This window comes from Aulonocara stuartgranti (assembly GCF_965226115.1).
Source record: "Aulonocara stuartgranti genome assembly, chromosome: 12".
NCBI lineage: Eukaryota > Metazoa > Chordata > Actinopteri > Cichliformes > Cichlidae > Aulonocara > Aulonocara stuartgranti.
The window spans coordinates 19,882,426-19,906,231 of record NC_138948.1 but is presented as its reverse complement, the minus strand read 5'-3'; the positions used below and the strand labels follow the sequence as shown (position 1 = coordinate 19,906,231).

General features: G+C 40.5%; 3 protein-coding genes and 1 long non-coding RNA gene across 5 annotated transcripts; 1 reads left to right on the top strand and 3 right to left on the bottom strand.

Annotated features, from left to right (window-relative positions):
• Positions 1-445: 445 nt before the first annotated feature.
• On the bottom strand, positions 446-7,095 carry usp30 (ubiquitin specific peptidase 30). The gene is made up of 13 exons (XM_082553463.1): positions 7,012-7,095; positions 5,822-5,931; positions 5,557-5,730; positions 5,360-5,463; positions 4,956-5,054; positions 4,686-4,731; positions 4,512-4,606; positions 4,349-4,408; positions 4,173-4,259; positions 3,904-3,984; positions 3,550-3,772; positions 3,297-3,405; positions 446-2,257 (listed from the first exon to the last, which is right to left on the bottom strand). The coding sequence occupies exons 1-13, from the start codon at positions 7,080-7,082 to the stop codon at positions 2,005-2,007; spliced, it is 1,512 nt and encodes a 503-aa protein (XP_082409589.1). The 5' UTR covers positions 7,083-7,095; the 3' UTR covers positions 446-2,004.
• An 11-nt stretch (positions 7,096-7,106) lies between these two features.
• svopa (SV2 related protein a) lies at positions 7,107-15,436 on the top strand (the record flags this gene model as incomplete). Of its 2 annotated transcripts, none has more annotated exons than XM_082553462.1 (16): positions 7,107-7,192; positions 10,402-10,559; positions 10,670-10,755; positions 10,847-10,945; positions 11,376-11,447; positions 11,612-11,736; positions 11,833-11,896; positions 11,976-12,101; positions 12,204-12,332; positions 12,442-12,515; positions 12,628-12,704; positions 12,824-12,928; positions 13,214-13,325; positions 13,416-13,497; positions 13,604-13,693; positions 13,785-15,436. In XM_082553462.1, 16 exons carry the CDS (start codon positions 7,107-7,109, stop codon positions 13,995-13,997), a joined length of 1,698 nt encoding a protein of 565 aa, XP_082409588.1. In that variant the 3' UTR covers positions 13,998-15,436. The 2 variants fall into 2 exon arrangements, with proteins under 2 accessions (XP_082409588.1, XP_082409587.1); XM_082553461.1 differs by lacking the exon at positions 7,107-7,192 and adding an exon at positions 8,940-9,299.
• On the bottom strand, positions 11,551-13,919 carry LOC309718348. Its single transcript, XR_014279950.1, has 2 exons — positions 13,809-13,919; positions 11,551-11,752 (listed from the first exon to the last, which is right to left on the bottom strand). It is a non-coding gene; the product is annotated as an uncharacterized lncRNA (long non-coding RNA).
• On the bottom strand, positions 14,637-23,070 carry LOC309718343 (D-amino-acid oxidase-like). The gene is made up of 11 exons (XM_082553464.1): positions 22,971-23,070; positions 22,255-22,455; positions 22,044-22,158; positions 19,238-19,314; positions 18,642-18,707; positions 18,224-18,278; positions 17,569-17,673; positions 17,403-17,485; positions 16,318-16,435; positions 15,978-16,076; positions 14,637-15,894 (listed from the first exon to the last, which is right to left on the bottom strand). The coding sequence occupies exons 2-11, from the start codon at positions 22,446-22,448 to the stop codon at positions 15,769-15,771; spliced, it is 1,038 nt and encodes a 345-aa protein (XP_082409590.1). The 5' UTR covers positions 22,449-22,455; positions 22,971-23,070; the 3' UTR covers positions 14,637-15,768.
• Between the last annotated feature and the right edge of the window lie 736 nt (positions 23,071-23,806).

Genomic DNA, 23,806 nt, shown 5'->3' with positions numbered 1-23,806 from the left:
CTCCTGCTGCTGTAGCCCATCTGCTTTGCAGTTCCAGCATTCAGAGATGCTCTTCTGCATGCCTTGGTTGTAACAAGTGGTTGAGTTACGGTTGCTTTCAGATCAGCTGGAGGCAGTCTGGACAGTCTTCTCTGACTCTGGCACTTAGAACTGCAGCTCACTGGTTATTTTCCTTTTCAGACCACACTCTGTAAACCTCAGAGATGATTGTGTGGGAAAGGCCCAAGTAGATCAGCAGTTTGATTAGGGTGAACATTTGATCAGATAAAAGATTTGCTGCCTTTGGTATACCAGTAACAAGTATACTTTTAAACCTCTTGCAAATTGAGCAGTTTTCAAATTAACTGTATTTCATTCAAAGACACTTAAATAATGGGGTAGTTAACATAACAATCTCTTAAACATACCAAAAAATGTTCTTGCTTTAATAAAACACTCTAAAGACCATTGTTAATGCTTTTAATACCTGAAAACGATCACCTTACAGACTGCACACAAATACAATCTCACATGAATATACAGTAGTGCAAACTGCAAAAATTAAGCAGTTTTGCAACAGATCACTGCTCATTTTGACCTTGTTGGTCAAAAGTTACACATTAATTATAAACAAACAGGATGACTACAGAAATCTGCAGTCATGTTAACTAAGGGCACGTCTCTTATTAACCCGTTTAAAAACACCCACAGCATGTCAACTGGCTGTGATGTGTCACATTTCAAGGAAGGGCCCCGTTCACATTAATTGTAGCACTCATGGTTCCAAGTGTTTAAAATCTCAGGCATTTAAGACAATATGGCACTTAAACCACAAACGTGCAGTTTTATAAATCGTGATAGAGTTGGGTTCACTAGAAACAGCAAAAATAATCAAACAGAAACCGTGTCAATAGAAACATTATTACTGCTCTGGGTTTACATACACTGCTGAGAAGGATTAGGCAAACTACATCTGACAAAGAGAACCGGAGTCAAGGATAATTCCACCTTTGTGACTTTACAGAATATGCAACAGCTCCTAAATATAATCACTGACAAGTCCTAATGAGCCACTTGAAGGCAATGGACAAAATAATAGGAACACCTTGAAGCAGCCTAGGGTGTATTCACATTTAAACACCAGAAACCACACCTCTAGCCAACTTTTGAGCCAGCCTAAACACTGTACGCTTTCAATGTGAACCGCAGTTTGTAGGGTTATTATCTTGGCATAGACTGCACCAATAAGCCACAACAGTAAAACCACCAGTCTAATATTGTGGTGTCACCAAAATCATTTTGGCATTTGTTTAATCTGCTTGCTTGCAGGATGAAGCCTCTCCATCAGATCAGGATTTGGGGAATTTGGAAGCTGGGAATATGGTAAATGGACTGCATTTATTTAGAGCTTTTCTAGTCCTACTGACTACTCAAACCACTTTACATTCAAGTCAGTCTCTCTCTCTCACTCACACTCACACGAGGAGGTGGGGTTTGGGGTAAATATGCTGCTGGAGGAGGATACTGCCACAGAGTGCCATTGCTTGGGATGCAACAGTCTTTAGGTGGGTGGAGTGTACCAAAGTAGCATCCATATACCATGACCCATAGGTTTTGCAGCAGATCACTGCACCAGTGATGACAACCATTACTCATTTTGCTTGTCAGTGGTTTTTGATGTTGTGGCCGATGCAGCGTTTAATGTTCCTCTTTCTTTATCTGGTAGAAGTCGAGGTGTTACATAAATTATTACATGTCAAAGAAAAAGTAGCTTACCGATAAACGCTAACACAAAAATCCTGCAGTTTTATTATCTTTGGGATTAAAAGGCTCCTCCTCTGGAGCAGAGCAGCAGGCAAGGTGTCCACAACACATCACACTACACCCTAGGACAACTCTAGGATGGCTTTCTTCTCTGGTGTCATGTTCACAAAGCCACCTGTTGGTAACCGTGCTGTCCCCTGCCACATCGAGTGTGACAGTGTGACTGGAAAGGCAGAAGTCATTCAGGCTGCGAGCCTTTGGTTACTGCTCTGACTGCAGAGAGAGGCCAAGCCTTCGAACTCTCTCGTAAAAGAGCATGTAAGCGTTGGAAGACAGCACCTCGTGCAGGCTGGCTTTGCGTACCGAATCGTCTGACATCCACAGCCACTGGCAGCTGAAGGGCGAAGAGCTGCGAGATGAGGAGGGACTGCGGCGGTAGGTGACGAAATGTCCTGAGTGCATGTCACCGTGGTGAACCAGCACCGCCGTGAGCTGGAAAAGGTACTCTGTAGAACTGGAAGGAACGGGACAATTACATGTGGTTTATGATCAGTCCTCGCTTAGACCCTGTGTGGAACAATCTGCATGCACGCTTTTTGGATGCAGTCTTTGTTTCGGTTCATTTTCACCGGTGCGTTCGTTAATAAGGTTGTGACAGACAATGGATGTCAGAAACAATGAAAGTTATTGCTTTGAATGTTATTAAATAGAAATGCTGGTAATGGTATCGATGTTGTTTAAACATAATAAAGGGATACTGGGTTCTTCTTGTATAGTACTTAGTGTAGGTGTATGAGAGCAAAAATAGGTCTAAGACGAAGCTGTAGATTTCCTTTGGGTAGCCTACTTGGCGTTTAAACAATGAAACTTCAGCTTCGTGATAGTTTAGCTTTCAGTAGAAAGGCTTGTTAAGTTTAATACACGCTATAGGGACAAAAGTGTTGGGCCACTACGCTTAATCTTTGAACTGTTTGCCATCCCATTGCCATAGATTTACAAACATCCATCACCTAGCAATGCAGTTTGCCTTTACAAACATTTGGGAAAGAACGGGTTGTTCTAAAGAGCTCATTGAACTCGAGGGTAGAGCTGTAATAGGATGCTGCTGTTGCAACAGGTCAGTTTGTGAAACTTCTTCTAGATATTCTACCAAAAGTGGTATTATTGCAAAGTGGACGTGTTCAAGAACAGCTACACAGCCACAAAGTGACAGACCACATAAAATTACAGAGCAGAGTCAGTCAGCAAAGTGCATACTGTGTAAATGTAATCCATAGTGGCAGCTCCAAACCTCCACTGGCATTAACATCAGCACAAAAACTGTTTGCCGGGAGCTTCATGGTAGGAGTTTCCACAGCTGAGCAGCTCCTGTGGGTGTAATGTGTAGGTGGCCCAGTACTTTTGTCCATATGTGTTGGTTTTAGCTCTACTAGAAAAAAATAAAAATCTGTAGACACATTGATATCTGCTAATTCTGCCAATGCGGAAAAAGGGATTTCAATTACCAGATCACCACTGAATACCCTGATATATTTGAGTTCCTTATTGATTACCTGTAGTCATATGCGAGGCTGAGCTGTGGGTTCACACCAGAAGTGTGAAGGAGGACCGATGAACAAGTTCCATTAGAAAAAGGTTTGTTGTTGTTATGATGCTCTGAATCTGAAACACGAAATACAATAAATGCATGAATCTAATAAACTGAATAATAATAATAATAATAATAATAATAATAATAATAATAATAATAATAATAATAATAATAATAATAATAATAGTACTACAGATGCAAGAACTCCAACATACCGGAGCCATTGGCAGAGGGTTTTTCTACTGAATCGTCTCTGCTTTCAGCCTTTATGGATTTTGCAGTGCATCTGAGCCGCTGACTCCTCTGTGTGGAAGTGTTGTGTTTGTAATGGTCCATTGATAGATACTCTGCAAACTGCACATGCTCCTGTCGTTTGATGGGGGTTCCTTCACTCGACCACGTCAATCTTTGCAAATGGATGCAAAGGCACTGGGGGAGCTAACAAAGACTGCCAATCATTTACCCTTCAACCTCAAGCTGGATAAGTACTAGCATTTGCCATGTACAGAGTTCCTAAAAGGAAAATAAATAATTGGGTTATTAATGCTTAACCAAAAGAGACTACTTACCTTCCCCAGTTTTAGCTGTTTAACAAATGTTGTCCTTTGGCTTTCTACAACTGGTCCATTTATTGTGGTTGCTTGTTGAAGCTGAGGAAAAATGATCAAAAACTTAAAATTTATACATAAAATCAGCAAAAAATACACCTGTGAAAGAAACAACTGGACCTTTTGTTCCTCTTCAGGCGACCTCCCTACTTCAAATCTTTCACTGAGTAAATCATTTAATGAGAGGATTGCCACAGTATAGCTTGGCACTGATATGGAAGTGAGTGTACCTTGGTGCAGTTTTCACACTCCACTTCTTTGATGGTTTCCGAAGAGATAAAGTGCTGAAGACACTGATCTAGAGAGATCGGCCGCCCCTGAGAACAAGCACAAGTCATATTATAACAAACAGAACAACCATGAAATATACTGTTGTGTACACAGCACAAGATACATTTTCACTTACCCACTGAGGTAAAGGAATGGACAGGGAAAGACTATCAAACGAGTCGTACCGCACTGGACTCTAAAAATGCAAAGCAGAGGTATAAAATCACATCCTGAAAGAAGACAAACAGTAATTTTCCTTTTTTTTTTTTCCCCTCAAAAAGACAAAACAAAAAACTCACCTGTAGCTCGCAGCGCTTGCAGAACATGTTGCTTGTTAACCGGCCATGAAACGGATGCTGAAACTTCCACGGACTTGGTATTGGATGAAGGGGAGCTGCCAAATGAGAATTTCACTCAAATGAAATACAACTTTGTTTTATCATCTAGGTTCTATGATTTCTACTCCTTCTCACCTCGACTTCTGCATGTCATAGTTTTCTCATCTTGATCTGGGAGACTCTGGTATAAAATAAGCACACACACAAAGAATAACTAGACACATATTTCTGATACTTCAACAGCACAGAGACCGACTGAGATTTTTAGAGTGTAGGAGGCAATCTTTGGATTATTATGGCCTACAAACTCCAGATTACAATTGTGCTTCATTGTTCTAGAAGACTCTACAGAGTGTATTGGAATGGATGCAACATGCAAGAGAAATGGTGAGAAAAATGAATTACCTCAAGGGAGTGCATATCAAACAGATTTGTGACTTTGGGCTGACGATCTCGCTCCTCTTCCAGAGAAGATGTAAGGACATGAAACAGCTCATGTGCATCCTAAGAAGGGATGAACCAACACAAACAACGGTTATGAGGTGGACGAGCAAATTGTATACAAATCTAAAGCTGGTGGATCGATCCACTGCTCCTCCAGACATATCCTAGAAGAAGATAATGAACGCTGAGTTGCCCCCAAGAGTGACAGTGTATGTGAATGTGTGTTTAAAAAAAAAAAAAAAAAAAAAGCCTGGAGGCAGATTAAGTTGCTGAATGTGTGTGAGATTGGGTCAATGAGGAAAAGTACTAGTGCACTGCACTATTCATTTGAAATAAAAACAATATCAGCAATAATACCGACTGACCTGCTCTTCAAATGAGCTGATGTGCCATCTGTACAGTCTGAGGACATCCAGGAGACATCCAGCATCAAGAACATCATCCTCACCTGGCTCTTCACTGGATAGCGCTGTCAGTGCAGAAACAACCTCCATGTGAACATTTCAGAGGAACTCAGCATGTCCAGTACACTGTGCTTATATGACACACTGGTTTTATGTACCTTTGAGAAGCTGGAGCAGTGTCGTGGATAGCTGGTTGTCTTTGCAGGACTGGATTGAAGGCAGAGCTGCAAACTTCTCCAGCCACCTGATGAATGACGGACATGCTGCTAAGCCCTGAAGTAACGAGTTCAGAAAGCAGGTGTTCCCCAAGTTTAAAAGACCTGGTGCCATACCTGCAGGGAACCACGAGTCACTGTAGTTTGCTGCAATGTAAACAGTGCCATAAATATAATGTGTGCGCCACACGGTCACAACAGCTCTTACCTCTCTTTCTTTTCTTTCGCTCTGTGATTGGACCCCACAAAACATATACTCCAGCTGCAATCGCAGCAGCTATCCCACCAATGACGCCCCAGTTCTTTATCATCTTGTTTCTAAAAACAACAACGACAACAACATATTCCTATCAACAAAACACAGCAAGGGATCAGACATGGGGGGAGGATTCATAAAAATAGGACAGAAAGGATAGGCATGAGAGTAACATTTAAACATATATAGACTGATAGTTGTATTGATGATGGAGGTGTGTGTGTTTTGTTGTTTTTTGGCCACCATATCTTGCATCACTAAATTTTTGGCACCCAATAAAAGCGATCAGCTCGGATTTGAAACAAAATATGATAAAGGTTCAAGCCAAAAATGAATATTAATTCTCTAATATACCACCAAACACTTTACAGACTAAAGCTGTGAAATATAATTAAACATCAGCTCTGTCATAAAGTTTATTCTTACAAACTGTTTTTTATTAAACTTTTATTCATCAATCCCACTTTTTCTTACATGCCACACTGGTATAAGTCGTCCTAGCATTTGAGTATATAAATATATTTAGAATTTGTAAAATGTTATCCTCTCAGACAGCACAGACAAAACGGGCACAACAATTCCACTCTGATCTACTAACCCGACATCTAATTAGCTAATCTGGAGTAAACGAGGACACGACGAGACTCGATCACATCAAAGAAAACCTCCACCGACATCTGCTCTGATAAAGCTTCAGTTGAACTGCCTGAACTTATGTTTGCGGCTTCAATACAAACATTATGTGGGTTAAAAAAAATTTAAAAGTCCCTGGCGTTACTAATTACCACATCTTTATCAGTAAGTAAACACGACCCAGTTCACATAAGAGGACATACAGGCTAGGTTTAGCTGTAGTAGCTAACTTACCGAGAGCTCCGAGGTAAGGCTACCCTCTGGCCCCTACGTATCCTCCATCAATAAGCACCCACGCTTCTATGTTCAAAAACAGTCTATACCTCATTAATATCAGTGCATATCTCCTGTAGCAGGCTTACTAACTGTGGCATTAAACCAGACAGCGAGTCTGCGCATGTTTCATTTTGGGTCCAACCAAAGCCTACGGCGGCGGCATCGCGACCGCGCTTCTTCCTTCCGCGTGCACCTGCAATTAAGCTGTTTTGTGCCAGGTGGTGAGGATTTACCTGATTACGGGTCCAGTGCCAAGAAACTCCCGAACAAGCTTATCAGAGCTTTTTGCTCTGCACCACAACATCCTGCTCCTTCTGCGGAACTCTCAATGGTTGGTGGTGTGTTTCAGGACGGACCCAAGGAAGAGTGGCACGCCTGTAACGTCATTACCTGCTTTCGTAAGAAAAAAAAAAAGTAGGGCTTGAAGCACTGATGCGTTGGTTTTGATTTGATTAGTCTGAATTAGTTTTTATGCTTTCATCAGACTCTTTAAGAAAACAGAATAAAACCACAAAATTCTTTACATTTCACAAATCTTTTAAAATCACACTTCAAGCTGAAACTCAAAACAGTTTTTTTTTTTCAAGTTCCCCAAAACATTTTGTAGAACAAAACGAGAGGTTTCACACTTGGAAAAGAAATTAACCCATCAAAACACCGTGCAAGCCTTCCAAATTTCCATAGGTCTTATTTCAATTATTTTCTCCTTTCTCTTTTTACATGTTTTTACAACGTTGTAATGGCCGTAAGCACCTACGAGATCAGATGGTTTTGTTTTTTCAGAAGAAAGACAATTAAATCTGGCCTGTAAACTCTAAGTGGCTTTTACGGGAAGTTCAGGAACTTGTGCCCTGCCTCACACTGCCCCTCACTTGTTTTACACATGACACGAGGAAAGTAAAGGATTGGCTTACCCTCTGGTATAGGGCCAGAGCCAGAAGGCAAGTAATCTTTTCCATTGTCCTATTTTCATTTCAAGTGGACTGATAAACACGTATCTGCGCTTTGTTATTTTTTTATTTTTTTTTTTATTTCTTTGTTTAATTTTTTTTTTAATCTAAATTTCAGCTTCTATTTTTTCATATATATATATAGTTGCACCTGCAAAAGAGGGGACATGTATTAAACGAAGTCCTTCAGTTTTCAAACTCTCTGGTTTTGATTGTATTGCAACTCTTGGAGCTAGTCTCTTCAGAAGTGTAGCCTTTTCTACTGATGATTGGAGCACAGGTGCAACATTCCACCTTTCCTGCTATAAACACACAACCTCTGCATCAAACGTCCCTTTTTGCTGCTACTAAGCTTCATATTGTATGATATATATAAATTGAAAATCTCATACCTTGTACAGTGTATAGGTTTTCTGTATAGCACTATTGTTATAAGTCAGGGGTGGGCAATTCCAGGCCCCGAGGTTTTAGATCTCACCTTGGGTCAACACACCTGAATCACATGATTAGTTCGTTACCAGGCCTCTGGAGAACTTCAAGACATGTTGAGGACCTAATTTAGCCATTTAAATCAGCTGTGTTGGTTCAAGGACACATCTAAAACCTGCAGGGACACCGGCCCTCGAGGCCTGGAGTTGCCCACCCCTGTTATAAGTTATACCGCATCTATTTGTTCTGCACTGTCCACTTTGCTGCCGTAACGTGACTTTTCCGTGAGTGTATGTGAAATTCATTGGCTTAGAAAACAAAATGCCAAAGAAACTTCCATTTATCTCAAAGAAAGCACACGAGTGCAGTTACCAAGCAAGAGTGTAGATTTAAAAAAGGATGTTTGTTGGACTCTTTTAAACAGAAAACTGGTATAGCGCTCAGAATGAAGACAAAAAAGTACTTGGAAACACTAGTTCCCTTTTTAAAGACTGCCAGTTTTGACACGAAAGCTATGTGACTCTAAAAGCGTAAAAGGGAAAGCTTCTACCAGGTTTCCGTCTCACATTTAATCTATCTACACCTGGAATATGATACCTTAAGAGAAAAAAAATCTTCACCTTACTAATTTTTAAACCCTGGTTACGTCACTTGTTGTAACTTATTTCCTAACCCCTATTATTATTATTATTATTATTATTATTATTATTATTATTATTTAAATATATAGCAAACTTGCATCGAGTTGTACTAATAGTTTCAACCCCACTCGTACACTCGCTTCTGGGTGTTCTTTCAATAACTTTGACGTTACAGCTTTAAAAATTCCGATTCATCTGTGTTGTGCGTTTCCCGGTCTGGTTTCCAGCGTCAGTGTTGATAACTCGTCATGTGTTGGCTCGTGTAATCAGCAGTCATGCGGTCTTATACCCTCCTGAGCTCATGCCTTTCCGAGAGTCTCGCGCTGTGACTCGCGCAGGGCAGCCTCTCATTGGCTGTCGACGGACACCCGGAGCAGATCGCTCTCCTCGGTGCTGAAATCGCAGCCCGTCGTGACCATGTAAACGGCGATGATGCCAAACGGACCGTCGGCCAATGAACACCAAAATGGACGATGATCTGTTCCAGCTGAGACAGCTGCCGTGAGTACGGTGCAGTCTGCACACCAACGCCTTTTTCTGTGTGTTTTCTCCTCCCGGCTTTGCGTGATTGTCCGACGCATCGCCCTCTGACGGCTTCGCGTCGCCTTTGATTAGCTCCCTGGACCACAGATAGCCTGAAGCTGCTCAAAAGCACCGATCGTGCAGTTTTATAATCCCCACATGTGTTCCCAGACAGAAGAGAAACAAAGAACAATAACACCGCGTCTTCTGTCTCCGCTACTGGAGGCATTTTGTTTACAGGCGTAGCATCTTCCTAAGAAACTATTTATTTACTGGAAGCAGATTGGCTGTGATTTCTCAGCTTAATAAGTTTTTTGGGGGGGTTAAACATGATTTTCTTTTTCTTTTTTTTTTACTATGTTTACTGCCATAAGACAATTTATCACAGCCCTGCTGCACATGCGTTAAGGCTGGCTTATGACAGTCTAGCTTAGCCTTAGTGAGAGATATTTAGGAGTCTCCTTTCAGAATCCTGCTAAAAAAAATTAAAATCACATTTTATTTTTGTTTCAAAGGGAAGGTAAACATGTCAGAGCAGTCCACTGCAGCATACTTCCTACTCCCGTGTGCATTTCTTACCAGAGAGATTGAAAGGGGAAATTATAGTCTTTACAGGGGAACACAGACCTCCCCGGAAATCTCACAAACTCATCTGTAATACTGATAGGCTACTTTCCACTGCAAGCAGGCTATGTTATGTAATTACAGTGATTAAGACGTCCCACTCTTTCAGGCTGAGCAAACTATCAATTATCTGCATGTAGAAGAAGAGTATCCCTTCCATCCTTCACATGTGTATCTCTTAGCCTTTAAAAGCTTGTCTGGCAGTGAAGTGGAGTGTGCCAACCTGTCTGCTGGCCTGATATGGTTTCCCCATTGGAGAATAATATCACCCATACACAAAATCAAAGCCAGGAAAAGCTCATATCACCAAGGCAACAGCCTCTGACTCTCATTTGCACTCAGCATTGCTCTGACACCAGTCTTATGAAACTCCTGTGACCTGCCTTATTGCAGATAAGTTCATTCTCCTGAGCTTAGGATAAGATATACTCTATCCTCTTCTTTATGTTTTTTGTAGTGTTGTCCGCTTCCGTCGCACAGGTGAGAGCACACGCTCAGAGGAAGATGTTGAGAGCAGAGAGCAGGAGGCAAGGACTGCAGAGCAGACTGATCTGGAGGCTGTGGCGCTCACTGAGGGAGCTCCAGTACCTCGAGAGTTTGCTAATCCGACTGATGGTACAGTATGGCATGGCTTCATTTCTCTCAGACAGCTGTTTTAAGGTCTTACATTTTCCTCCTGGGCTCAGACTCAAGTACAATCTTGCTGCACGCCCTCATTCTCTCAGACACATTCATGGTGGAAGATGCCGTAGAAGCCATAGGCTTTGGGACATTTCAGTGGAAACTCTCCATCCTCACTGGCCTATCCTGGGTGAGAACTGCTCTTTCATTTAAATAAGCACAATACAAAGTAATTATGACAACTGCATATGAATTCACTGAGTATCTTTGTGTGTTTTCAGATGGCTGATGCTATGGAGATGATGATCCTCAGCATCTTAGCTCCACAGCTCCACTGTGAATGGAGACTGCCCAGCCTGGAAGTGGCACTGCTTACATCGGTAATGTCTCTCTTATGCCTGTGAAAGTCCTCCTCTTGCAGTGCAATATGACCGTCCTGTCAGTTATTGATCGAGTTCCCAGGGATGATTTTGTGCTTGGATTAAAACGGAGCCAGCAAATGGCGAAGAAAAGAAGACCTGAGCACACTTCAGATATGTGCTGAATCTTTGCAACCTTAATGAATCTGAAAGTCTTATTTAGAGTCAGAGTGAAATACAGAATATCATTCAAACAAGGAAATTAAGGTTCACTTACTAAAGACACTAAACATTCACATTTTTGTGGCTCAACCAAAACCAAATACTACCGACAGTTTAAGAACAGTGTATAAGAGGATGTGCATGCTATGTCGGACAACTTTTGGCTGCAATCTGACTGGGACTTGATTTTTTTCTGTTTTTTTTTTTTCTTTCTTTCTTCTTGATACAGGCAGTGTTCATCGGGATGATGATCAGCTCTTCTCTTTGGGGGAACATATCTGACAAATACGGCAGAAAGACAGTAAGTTCTAATAGCATTCAGTCAGAGGTCCAAATGATTTACAGAGTTAGGGTTTCTTAGTACATACTAGACAACAGGAGTGAGCCGCTTCATTATGCCAGAGTGAGATTTTGCTTATTTATTTATTTAGCAGTGTATTATGTCTTGATTGTATACACATGCAGGGTCTGAAGCTGAGTGTTCTGTGGACGATGTTCTACGGCCTGATGAGTGCTTTTGCACCTATTTACGGCTGGATCCTTGTCCTCCGTGCACTGGTGGGCTTCGGCATTGGAGGGGCACCTCAGTCGTGAGTAACCCTTCATCTTGAAAAAACAAAGCAAAAAAACAATCAAATTGTAATGTATGGCGATTGGGTTCATAATAAAGTGCCTCTTTTTGTAAGGGTGACGCTGTATGCTGAGTTTCTGCCTATGAAGTCCAGAGCCACATGCATCTTGCTTATTGAGGTATGGAGTGCACAAATCTTATATCATTTCAGCACTTAAACCTTCTCAGCCCTAAAACCTGCATTTGCTGCTGTCGTAGATATTTTGGGCACTGGGCACTGTATTTGAGGTCCTCTTAGCGATCTTGGTGATGCCCACTCTGGGCTGGCGCTGGCTGCTCGGACTTTCTACCATTCCTCTCTTCATTTTTGCCATTCTGTGCTTTGTAAGTATGTTGGCAGTCTTGAGCTGCTCTACAATTTGAAGCATGATAGATTACAGCTTTATCAACCTAATTTTTCTTTTGTTTTTTGGTGGGTGGGAGCAGTGGCTGCCAGAGAGTGCTCGATACGACGTGCTGACAGGGAATCAGGAAAAGGCTCTGAACACACTGAAGCGGATTGCCACTGAGAACGGAGCACCCATGCCACTGGGAAAACTGATTGCCGCCAGACAGGTGCGGTGTGCATCTGCAAAAACTAAATGCTTTGTGTACATTAAGTACCCTCTATCATACTGCCATTTGTGTTCTGAGGGTTTTTTTTATGGCTGTTTTTTTTTATTAGGAAGATCGTGGGAAGATTCGAGACTTATTTTCATCTCACTTCCGCTGGACCACAGTCCTGCTGTGGTTTATTTGGTAAATTAGCAATTGATAATGTCTTCCTCTTTCTCGAAAACCTTGCGTTTTCATTGTCCAGTGATTTACCTAAAGCAAATCAGCATGAATTGATCTGTGTCTGTTCATGCAGGTTTGCGAATGCTTTCTCTTACTATGGGCTGGTGCTGCTCACCACAGAGCTGTTTCAGGAGGGAGGCGCATGTGGAAGTGAGTCAGATGCTGAGGGCTTCACACACTTTATGGTGGTTATGTTTTTGCAAAAAGCATCACAGACAGTAGGCTGAGTGCTGGATTTGAAGCATCCTGTTTGGTGTAACTCCCTCTAGTGTCCAAAGGTAATAAGGAGGAGCTCCGATGCAGCTTAGAGTGTAAATACCTGAATTCTGACGACTACAAAGACCTGCTGTGGACTACGTTATCTGAATTCCCAGGTACACATCACCAAGCTCTCATAAATTTGTTGTTCAATATATTAAAAACTGTGCAAATTCTGCTCTAAATTATGCACAAATATGACCACCTGCTGGTTATTATGCATTAATATAAATGCCTCCTCTCTTCTTGCTTCAATTCTTGTTCTATTGTTGTTTTTTTTACACTCATGCAGGCACTCATTTTGGTGTCTCAATATGATTGGCTGCACCTGCATTTTTTTTTCTACTATGTGAGAGCATGCAGTTTGATTTTAGGGGTCTGAGTATGCTGATGTTGTACAGGACTGCTGGTGACGCTGTGGGCTATCGATCGATTGGGAAGGAGGAAGACCATGGCACTGTGTTTCTTCGTTTTCTCTATGTGTATTATTCCACTTTATGGCTGTGTTGGGAGGTAAAGGCACAACTGGCCATAATCAGGCTTTTAAATACTTTAAGAATTAGTAATGCTGTCCATTTACTGATACTGATTTATCCCCTGCAGAGCCTCCATGACAGTGTTGATATTCATCGCCAGAGCATTTATTGCAGGAGGGTTTCAGGCAGCCTATGTGTACACTCCAGAGGTAAGATATCTACACAGTGAGCAGTTTTGCTCCTACTGTGTAAAACACATTTGCAGGGCAGAATTAGAAAATTGGCAGCCTCCTATGTATTTCTGAAACTCTGCAGGTATACCCAACAGCGACCAGAGCTTTAGGATTGGGAACAAGCAGTGGAATGGCCAGGGTTGGTGCCCTAATAACTCCGTTTGTTGCCCAGGTAACACTTTGTTTTCCCATGACAACACTGCACAAAAATGTCAGAGTGTTAGTGTCACACATTGTGATTGTCCATGGGCTTCATCCTGCAGGTGATGCTGGAGTCCTCTGTGTACCTGGCTCTGTCAGTGTACTGCTGCTGTTGCCTCTTCGCGGCCATCGCCTCCTGCGCGCTGCCAATTGAGACGACAGGCCGCGGCTTGCAGGAGTCCAGCCACCGTGAGTGGGGACAGGAGATGATGGGTAGGGCCTCTTCCCACAGCGCTGGAGGAGTCCCTGACTCCAGCTCCGGCTCCCAGGGCTGAGGATGCATCAGCTGCAGTGCAGCTGAGAGGAGACCACAGTGAAGAAGAGAAGCAAGGAGAGGGAAGACAACAAAACCAGCTCTCTGTGTTCATCTTTGCCCCCCTTCAATGATCTTCAGTTTAGTCACCGCAGTGGCTGGGAGCCAGGCAACACAGTAGTTACATGTACATGTCATTGTACTTTTTTAGTCTTTTAAACACCATTGCTCTCACAAGTTTGCCACTGTATAACTGCACACAGGGTAATCAAGAAAGACCAAATGACCTACATGAGTGTGAGAGTGAATGGGGGAGGAAAATCGTAAAGAGAGAATTCTAATACTTCAACCAAAGTATTTTAATCAAGCTTTTCTAATCCAAGAGAAGCAAAAGGGATAGCGTAAGGTCAAACAACTATCTTCTTTTCAAAAAGCCTTAAAACTACCTATTTAGCTTGTGGTCGAGACCTACTCTTAAACCTATGAGAAAGCTGCTTCTGCTAACGTAGTGGGCGTAGATACATATGTAAGGAACAGCATTATCCTGTGCGCACAATTTGCCTGCTGAAATACACTAATCACACTTGTCTTTATTTTTTAAAACAGAGCATTGATAGATTGAAGGAAAATCCCACACAATCAAAACAACAGGGCATCTGAATGAAAAGGGTGTGGGGTTATTTAATAGTTTCAGCCGTGAGAGGTGAAAGGAAGTCACTAGCTTTCATACACCGAGCATCCTTTTGAACTCTTGTGTTGTATGTGTTGTTCTTGTGTCAGTATTAGTTCACATTTTAACACGGTAAAGACCCATGGAAAATGCAGGTAACATTGAAAATACCACCTCATCTCTTGATCATTATCAGGACAGATTCTTTATAGCAAGCTGAGGGATCTGTTGAAACCTTCACCAGAAGATATTAACATCAGTAAGATAATAACTTCTCATATTTACAGCACAAACATGCTCCATGGATCCTGTATTTACGTTAACATTAAAGTGTTTGATCATTTAAATCTGAGCAGTTTCTCAACATCCAAAGCTGACTGAGCCTAGTTAGCAAGGTTTACATAATTTAAAAATACAAAAACATTCACACATGTATGTGGTGTCATAATCTATAGACGTTGATGCATCTCGTGCCCTACTTCAGCAGACTTTGATGCTGCGTTTCCGAATGTCCACAACGGGATGTTGTGTTCTGTAAATAATGTATCAATACCTGGTTTAGTTGTTGTCTTTGCTTTTGTTTGTAACAGAGGTGACGAGGAGATGGACTGAGGGAAGTTTTGTTTAAAAAAATAATCTCTGTATTTATTTAACGAGTATAGGTCTGATGAGCTGTTACCTGCCAATGTTTGAGATGAAGAGCTGCATTACGTGTCTGTGTGCACAGATCCTTGTCAACGCACTGGATGTAAATGTGTATGATACTGTAGTAAATGATCTTTCAAAGACAAGTAACTGTCGTGTTTTTATTAATTAGTTAAATATTTTAAATTCATTGCAAATCTTGCATTTAGTGCACTAAAAAATTCACAAAAATATGTACAATTTATACATAAAAAGTGCTTCTCAAATTATCCAAATCTCAAATAGATTTCAGCACGATTGTCTTACATATGTGCCATTGTTTAATTAACAATGGTGGCCTTGTCCTTAACTTTGCAGGTGCATGAGACTGTTTGAAAATGATGTTTAATATTAAATTAGTGGAGGCTAGGAGCAATATATGCACTGATGCTGACATTTGAAAAAAAAAGAGCATCAATCGTTACTTCTGCACACCAATTCACAAGCGAGCTTTTGGACCTTTGCCTTTTTGTTCCACGATCTGACCAAAGAGCCTCGCCGCTTCCTCGGCACAGCCTCGGTGAATGGTGAGTCCGAAACCTCCGTGGCCATAGTTGTGTATCACCTGAATAATGCCACAGTATTTTAGACAATTAATAGCAGAAATATGTATTTACAGTTCCGCTACTTAGATCTTAGAAAGGATACCTCTATGGGGGTTTCACCAGACCATATGGCTTCCCTCTCCAGTCGGACTTTGCTGCGAACTGGCCTGAGGCCAGACCAGTCGTCGACTATCCTGGCATGCTGAGATTAGAGAACAAAGAGATGAAAGCTTTTCAGAACTGACAATAAATAAACAAATACATAATAATAAAGGTAACTCAGAAACTGAAAATTTGACACTCAGTTACATCTTTTTAGAATGAGGTCTAAATATATAAAATGAAAAATGTTAAAAACTTCAGCACCACAGAACACTTACTGTAAATAATTAATCACACTTGAATCATCATATCTTTTTATGGCCTTGCTGAACTCATCGTACCTTGAGACTAGGCTCAAGCTGACAAGCTTTTTCCCAGATTTCTTTATGGTCGACAGAGCTATTCTGTTCACTCCAGTTTCCCATCTGGAAAACGCCACCAAGCGTCACAAGACGACTTCTGCGGACACAAATGTTTTGCACACTGATAAAAACAGCTCTTGCTTTCTGTCTTCATTGTACTCCAACCCCAAATCAATACTGTACAATACAATACATCACTGTGTGGGGCGGTAGCTGCACTGACTATAACAGAAAAGCTCTACAACGCATTGTGAGAACAGCTGAGAGGATAGTTGGTGTACCACTCCCCTCCCTGCAAGACATTTACACCACTCGCCTCACCTGCAAAGCCATCACAATTGTCAACGATGCAACCCACCCCGCGCACTGTCTGTTCAGCCTCCTGCCCTCTGGAAAGAGATACAGAAGTCTCCACTCCCGCACTACCAGGCTCACCAACAGCTTCATCCACCAGGCTGTGAGACTGCTGAACTCTCTTCCCTCCCGACTCCCAGCCAGCAGAATCACCAGATTGGCAGAAGTATAGGAAGACAGATTGGACTCTACTCCCCCTCACCCACGCACACTCTCCAACAAAGAAACACTCTCTGAACCAAGAACTGAAAACATTCCTGACTTGCATTGCAATTGCACACACCTGCAACTATATATATATTTTTAGTATTTCTTTTAGCACTATTTATATTATTATATTACTATTTATTACTTTATTGTTAGGGCTGTTTTTGTTGTGCATCTGCACCTTATTGTTGTCAATGTCTACGCATGGGACAGTGTGAAACGTAATTTCAATTCCTTTGTATGGCAAGTACATTTGAAGAAATTGACAAATAAAAGTATTCTATTCTATTCTATTCTATTCTATTCTATACGAAAAAGTGCTGCAGCTGTTAACATAGCGACTGAACTACAGAGAGTAACTACTAGAGCTACTACATTTGAAAACTTTTTTTTAAGGTGAAATATATAAAATCCTCTAACTGCAAATGTAGTAATACTATAAGTCAACAGCTGTGTGGTTCTGCAGTTCAGTGCTTATCAGTGTGGCATGTTACTTGTACTACCCTGGAATGATATATGGTGAATTGTATGTTCCTTTGGTGAAATCGTGGGTAATAATCCAGTGCTTCAGCCAGGGAGCATCGACCTGAAATACAAACAAACACTAGTTCATTCCGTCATTCCTTTATCTCTTGTGCAGTACATACACACAGCCCTGTATATTCTCACCTTCAATATCTGGCCACGGCCTGGTTTCAGGTCTGGATCTGGCTGCAGTTGGCCTGACCACATCCCACTGCAGTTTATGATCACATCTGCTCCGGTTTCAGCCAGCTAAAAAAAGTCAAGGATGATAGGAGATAACAAACATGGTGACAGATAACTTTTGCTCAACTTGTCTGGAGGCTGTAAAACATTACAACATTCAGTAATAAATGTTAATATAGTACAGACTGGGCATAAGTCAGCAAAACACCATTAAAGACGACCAGCTGAAGTTCAAACCAGGCGTCATGATGAGTAAATAAAGTAACTTAAGTGACTTTGAACGTGTGGTGTGGTTGTTAATGGGAGACCAGCTGGTCTGAGTATTTCAGAAACTGCTGACCTACTGGGATTTTCCCACACTGCAGAAAATGTTCAGAAAAGGAGAAACTATGCAGTGAGCAGCTGTTTGGGTGAAAATGCCTGTGGTCAGAGGAGAGAGACCAGACAGCTACAAGAAATGATGTCAACATGAACCTAAATCTCTGAGCAATGTTTCCAGCACCTCGCTGAATCTATCCCATGACGAATTAAGTCAGATTAGAAGGTGTGCCTAATAAAGTGTCCGGTGAATGTATAAAGAACTTGCAAGCACAATACACTGAAAACTTTCACTAACCTCCTTGAAGGACTTTATTTTCCTGTGATAAAATTTCACTCCCCTTTTTCGCAACCTGCAAATAAAAACACTGTGCACTAGAAAACCTTTTATATTAAGGAGCATCGATGCTAAACACACAAGAACCTAATGAAGACTACATGTTTATTACTCTTATTACTAATACATAATAGGATGAAGTCTCAAGTATACGTTACTCAGTATTGTGGGATCATTTCAGTCCACCAGGTACAGCATATATATCGGACAACATTATAAAACTGTAAACACGATATGGTCTTATGTTAAAGGTAAAATATAAAAACAACGGATCTCAAACAATGTCAAATACTTTGGGAATTTTAAAGCTAACTCAGGAGGTTGGACTAAATAAATCAATACTGATACAACATGAGAAGTCAGTTAGGTGATCACTCACCACTCCATAAGCCAAGGTAAGTATGTTTTACCCTCTATCATGAGAGCAGTGTTGAACCACCCAAACCTGAACAAATGATAAGAAGCAAATGTTTCACTAAAACTGCTGGTTGTGCAACATTGTCCATTCAATCACAAAAAATACTGGTAACTTTTAGTGGGACGCTTGTAATACAGTGAAATTCACACATTTAGCATTTTTAAATTCATGTTTATCAAACTAAACATGATTTTATGTTATTTGAAACATGAGTCAACATCCTCAGTGTGACTTACAACCCTAACCCTGTTAGGGTTACAAATGCCAGATGTCGCAAAGAAAATACAACTTAAAACTCATATATTCAAACTTAAATGTAATTTTTCCTTTTTTTTTCTAAATTGGTCATACATTTAAATACACATTGCATTTTTTAATTTAAATTTTCTGGCAATTTTTTCATGGTTCAGAGTTTATGGGGTCAAGTAGTTTCTTTAATTAATTACCACACATTCAAAGTCAACTTGTTCACACTGTATGTAAACAGCTGACTATGTGGCTAACTATTTGTTTATTTGTGTCTTGTCTTTCATTGGCGTTTTTCAGAAAGAGCTTACTTGTATCCAGGAAAAATCTGCAGCTCTCGGTCTGTGAGCTGCCTGAAGCCAAGAACGCTGTCCTTAAACGAGGGATCCTGCAACCAAAAACAAGCCACAGGCAGTGAGAGGGCAATCTTATGGGTGTCACAGTCACCAAATCACATTATTACAGAGGATGTATCCACTGTGAAACTCTGAGTCTCTTGTGGCCAAACACTGATATTTTGTTTGGGTTTTTATCTTCAATAAAGAGATCTTCAACAGAGAAAGTAACTTAAGTGCATCTTGAAAACTCGCTTGTCTTTACCATGTTATATCTGGGCTGCTAATGCATGGGCTGTCTTGGTGATATCGAGTCAGCTGACTCTTCACTCTGGTTATGACTCAAACGCATGTTTGTGTCACACATTCCTCTCAGTGCTATTACATTATGAAAGTCATCCTGTGAACTACTTAGTAATAGCTTAATGCATACAAACTCCCTAAAGATTAGGAATCGAGTTGAAAGAAACATTTTTTTGTTGTCAGATTTCTCAGTACACACTCTCATAGAAGTTAATATGTTAATAAGTGTTTCTGGGTTAGATGGGGTTTCATCAGCTCCTGGTTATTTACTAACTTCCTCAGCCACATTTGCTACAACTGAGGATAACCACTTTTTTTTATGAAATGCCAAATTAACGCTGGGAATAAGCCCTGCCAACTAAACAGAGTTGCTCTATCGTGTATATTATTAATATTTGACATCTTGCATAGATTGCAGTGAAACTTTATGGTACAATATTGGTTTCCGTTTTCCTAATATGGAACAATATAGGACACTGTGGTAACAGTGAAGGATCACCATCAGTACCAGTACAGGCAGTTTTGTGGTTGACGTAATTACCCGGTTTCCTAAATAACACAGAATTAGCCTGATTGTACTTTGGGATTATTTGGCTGCTCTAATGAGATACGAGCCATTTCCATTCATGACAAATAGGCTTTTGATGTAGGCATGACTACAACTAAAAGAAATGTATGTTACTTCATGTTGCAAGAGAAAGCTCAATGAAATGCTTTCTGCTGCTAAGAGCAGATTTATTGTAACACATGAAATTCACAAAAGAATTTCCAGAGTGCACTGAACCCGAAACTGGACATATACTTGAGTTTTGCATCACTATTGTAACTCTGCATTGTGCCAACTTGGATTGGTTCTGCAACTTTCTATTTCTGTTTTGCTAAGCTTTTAGCATAGCAAGTTAAGGGTTAAGATAAAATAAGAATATGAAAAAATAAGTGTTTGAAAGTCTTCCAGTTTCATCGCTTGACCTGTGAACTTTTAACCGGCACTAAACTAATGTGACACAACAGAAAAAAAAAAAGAGCCCACTGCATGATCTTATTTGCAAACATGCAGAAATCACTCAACAATGTCAGTGCCGGCTAATATACAGTTGTGTTCTCAAGGTTACATCCACTCATCATGGCCATGGATGTACATCAATGTTAATGATGTCTTTGAACTGTTGTTTTCTGGAGTGGAATGATTGTACAGCATGTTTAATGACTTAAACATGCACAAGTTTGAATTCATTTAGGATTTTCTTTAATTCACACAGCATCAAAACTATACATATAGTCTCATATATATACACATTAGCCCCCACTGATTTTTGGTTAAATGTAAGTGGCACCTCACCAGATGTTTTTGGTAGCCATCAACAAGCTTGTTTAAATTGGCTGGTTTTTGTAATGTTAGTCTGCTTTATTCATTCCAAAAAACATTTTTCATGTGTGTTTGTGTTTGGGATCATCGTCCTGTTGTAACACCCACATGTGTCCAAGATTCAACCACCTAGCTGTTGATTCAAGGTGAAGTTAAAGTTAATGTATGTAAATATTTGAGTCTGTATGTTTAGTTTTGACTGTGTGCAGAGAACATCTAAAATAAATCCAAACTTGAGCACCCAATTTTGGTTTTTTAAAGTCATTAAAGATGCTTTACAATCATTCCGCACTAAAAAGGGAACAGTTGAAAGAAATCATTAAACACCCAAATGCAAGCTTTCTTGTAATTTCTGTATTTTGTGTTTCTTTTTATCATCTGCTAATGTGGATCTCTGCAACTAACTGTTTTTTACCCAATTTAAACTTTTGGTAAAGCTGTGGTATGACAAGAATCTGATGAGTGTAAGTAAACTTCTGACCACATAAGTCCATCTCCGTCCGTGACTGTCAGACCACTCGAGCAGACAGCTGAATATTTCCATATTCCATATTTTCAGAACTGCAGTGTGACAGGGTCCTTACTACATACCGGAGGAGTTTACGCGTGCATTCCTGAATGTTTTGTACGTACTATGGGATGTCATCCACTTTGTTACAAGAGTTCAGAATTTGCATATTTGTGCTTTCTTGTACTTCTAGAATAATTATACAGCTTCCACAGTCTTAATCATGTGCAAAGCAATTTTCCTGCAAGTTTTTCCTCATTATTTGCTAGAAATGTCTGTGGCGTTAGTACACAGAATCCCAATTAACCCTGATTCTGAGTGTAAAAACAACCCTTAGTGGGGCCTCTCTCTTTACAGTTTCCAACCAGTGCATTCAACAATCATTTATGTGGCTGAACAAAGCTCTACTTCAGAGCAACTGGACTTTGTTTAGTGTAGATATTGCCCCGAAATGCAATAAATTTGTGAATGAGTTGCTTGATGTTGCACTTTAACCAAATATACACACACCTATGTTCTTGGCTGTAAAAGGTTTCCTAATAAGAATAAATCTTATCTTTGAGATAAAAAAAAGTGTAGTTCCAAAAAAAAGAAGCAGTACTCACTGGTGCGGGTTCACTGCAAAGGTTGTAGCCAGACTCAAGGAATATTCCCATTTTTATGGACTCAGGTGACTTGAGAAAGCTGAGCAAGTAGTCAAATGTCTCTTTATTCCATTTTCTAAATGTGAAGGACACATATGGGAATAATGTAGCAATAGTAATGTTTGTAGATAAAAACTAAAATCTAAAGGAAAGTTAAATAAAACACACTCACGTCTCCTGAACGTTGCCCTTATCATACAGATAAGGCTGCCAGAAGCCGGCTGCTCCATCACTAGTGGTCAGTGGAGTGAACTTGTCTGCATACACCTCGATGGTCAGCGGACTGACAATAGAGTGATAGTGCTCATAGATGCTCTGAGCTGTTGACAGGCCAATCACTCCTGCCCCAATCACTGCCACCCGCATGTCTGCACTAACATGAGACACAGTGAGACTCACTAACCCATGAAGGAATCAAACATAACCATTAACCAGCAGATTGACTAAGACTGGATTCAATATTAACATTAAAACGATTTTCTTCTTCTTTTTTTTGTCTATTTGCTCATCGTTGAGAATAAGTTATATGTTAATGAAATATTTAAATAAAATGTAAAATATTTCAACATTTTAAGTCAATCATTACATGTGCGTATGCAGTATCTATAACAGAAATTACAATAAAGACCTTAAACAACCTATCTCCACTGATCAAACCTGCTGCATAACTGAGGGGTGAGGCACAGCTGTGCAGAACTTGTGCTTCCACATGGTTATTATTAAGAATACAGTATTACGTAACACTGAGATCTGGTGAAACAAAGAATCCATCTGAGAAGCAACAACTTAGTTACTGAAACTTGAGTAAAAGCAGCATGGTTAGAGGGATCAGACGCACGTGCTGTCAGCATAGTCCACTTTATAGATTACAAATAAGTTTCGCCTTACCTTCACTCTGGTTTTCCACCGCTTTTGGCAGAGTTAAAAAGCAAAAGTGTTTCAGCTCCTACTTCTAACTGGTCCGCCTCTCTCTTGCAAGCAAGGCGGAGATTGCAGGCACGTAGAGCGCAAGACGCGTTCACGGTGTATAGTTTAAACCGCAATCAACCTACTGAGAAAATGTTCTGTCGATCTCGCCTGATAATTAAAAGGACTGCAACGATGGAAGTCACAGTGTTGTCCAAAACTCTTGACCCTTACACAGAAATACAGCATATAAGACAAAAACGTAGTTTGTACAGTTCCTACGAATCTGAAAGTCAGTATTTGCTATCACCACTTTTATTCTTCAACACAGTCGGAACTGTCTTGGTCAGTTTTCTTGTCATTTCTTTAACTAATCTTCAGGAATAGTACTCCAGGCTTTTTGAAGGACATTCAAAGCTCTTCTTTGGATGTTGGCTGCCTTTTGTTGTGTTCTCTGTTTACATGATCTCACACTGCTTCAATAATGTTGAGGTCCGAGCTCCTGGGAGGCCAATCCATGACTGGTAGTGTTTTCTATCCCGGTCTCTTTTTACTGCATTGGCAGTGTGTTTGGGATCATTGTCATTTCATTTCAAAAACTTTAATGTGCTGAATTAAAATCAGAGATTTCGTTAATAATGAAGAAATGTTTAAAAAAAATGGGCAGATTCTGTGGCAAGTTCTGTCCTGTTCTGCATATCCATCAGTATCAGAATAATCCACCGACAGTCAGAAATACATTACCTGGTGTAAAGCAAAAAGGATACGTTAATAATCAGCAATAAAAATAAAATTGCCATTCCTGTCTCATGAAGCCA

Excerpts from the sequence above, each read along its gene's own strand:
- usp30 (XM_082553463.1), bottom strand. The coding sequence starts at position 7,082 with ATGTTGTGGTGCAGAGCAAAAAGCTCTGATAAGCTTGTTCGGGAGTTT. Across the intron at positions 5,731-5,821 it reads GCGAAAGAAAAGAAAGAGAG|GTATGGCACCAGGTCTTTTA; the intron begins GTAAGAGCTGTT and ends GGTTCCCTGCAG. Across the intron at positions 5,464-5,556 it reads ACTGCTCCAGCTTCTCAAAG|CGCTATCCAGTGAAGAGCCA; the intron begins GTACATAAAACC and ends CTGCACTGACAG.
- LOC309718343 (XM_082553464.1), bottom strand. The coding sequence starts at position 22,448 with ATGCGGGTGGCAGTGATTGGGGCAGGAGTGATTGGCCTGTCAACAGCT. Across the intron at positions 18,708-19,237 it reads CAGATTTTTCCTGGATACAA|GTTTGGGTGGTTCAACACTG; the intron begins GTAAGCTCTTTC and ends TCATTTGTTCAG. Across the intron at positions 16,436-17,402 it reads TCACCATATATCATTCCAGG|AAGTCGTCTTGTGACGCTTG; the intron begins GTAGTACAAGTA and ends TTGTGTCCGCAG.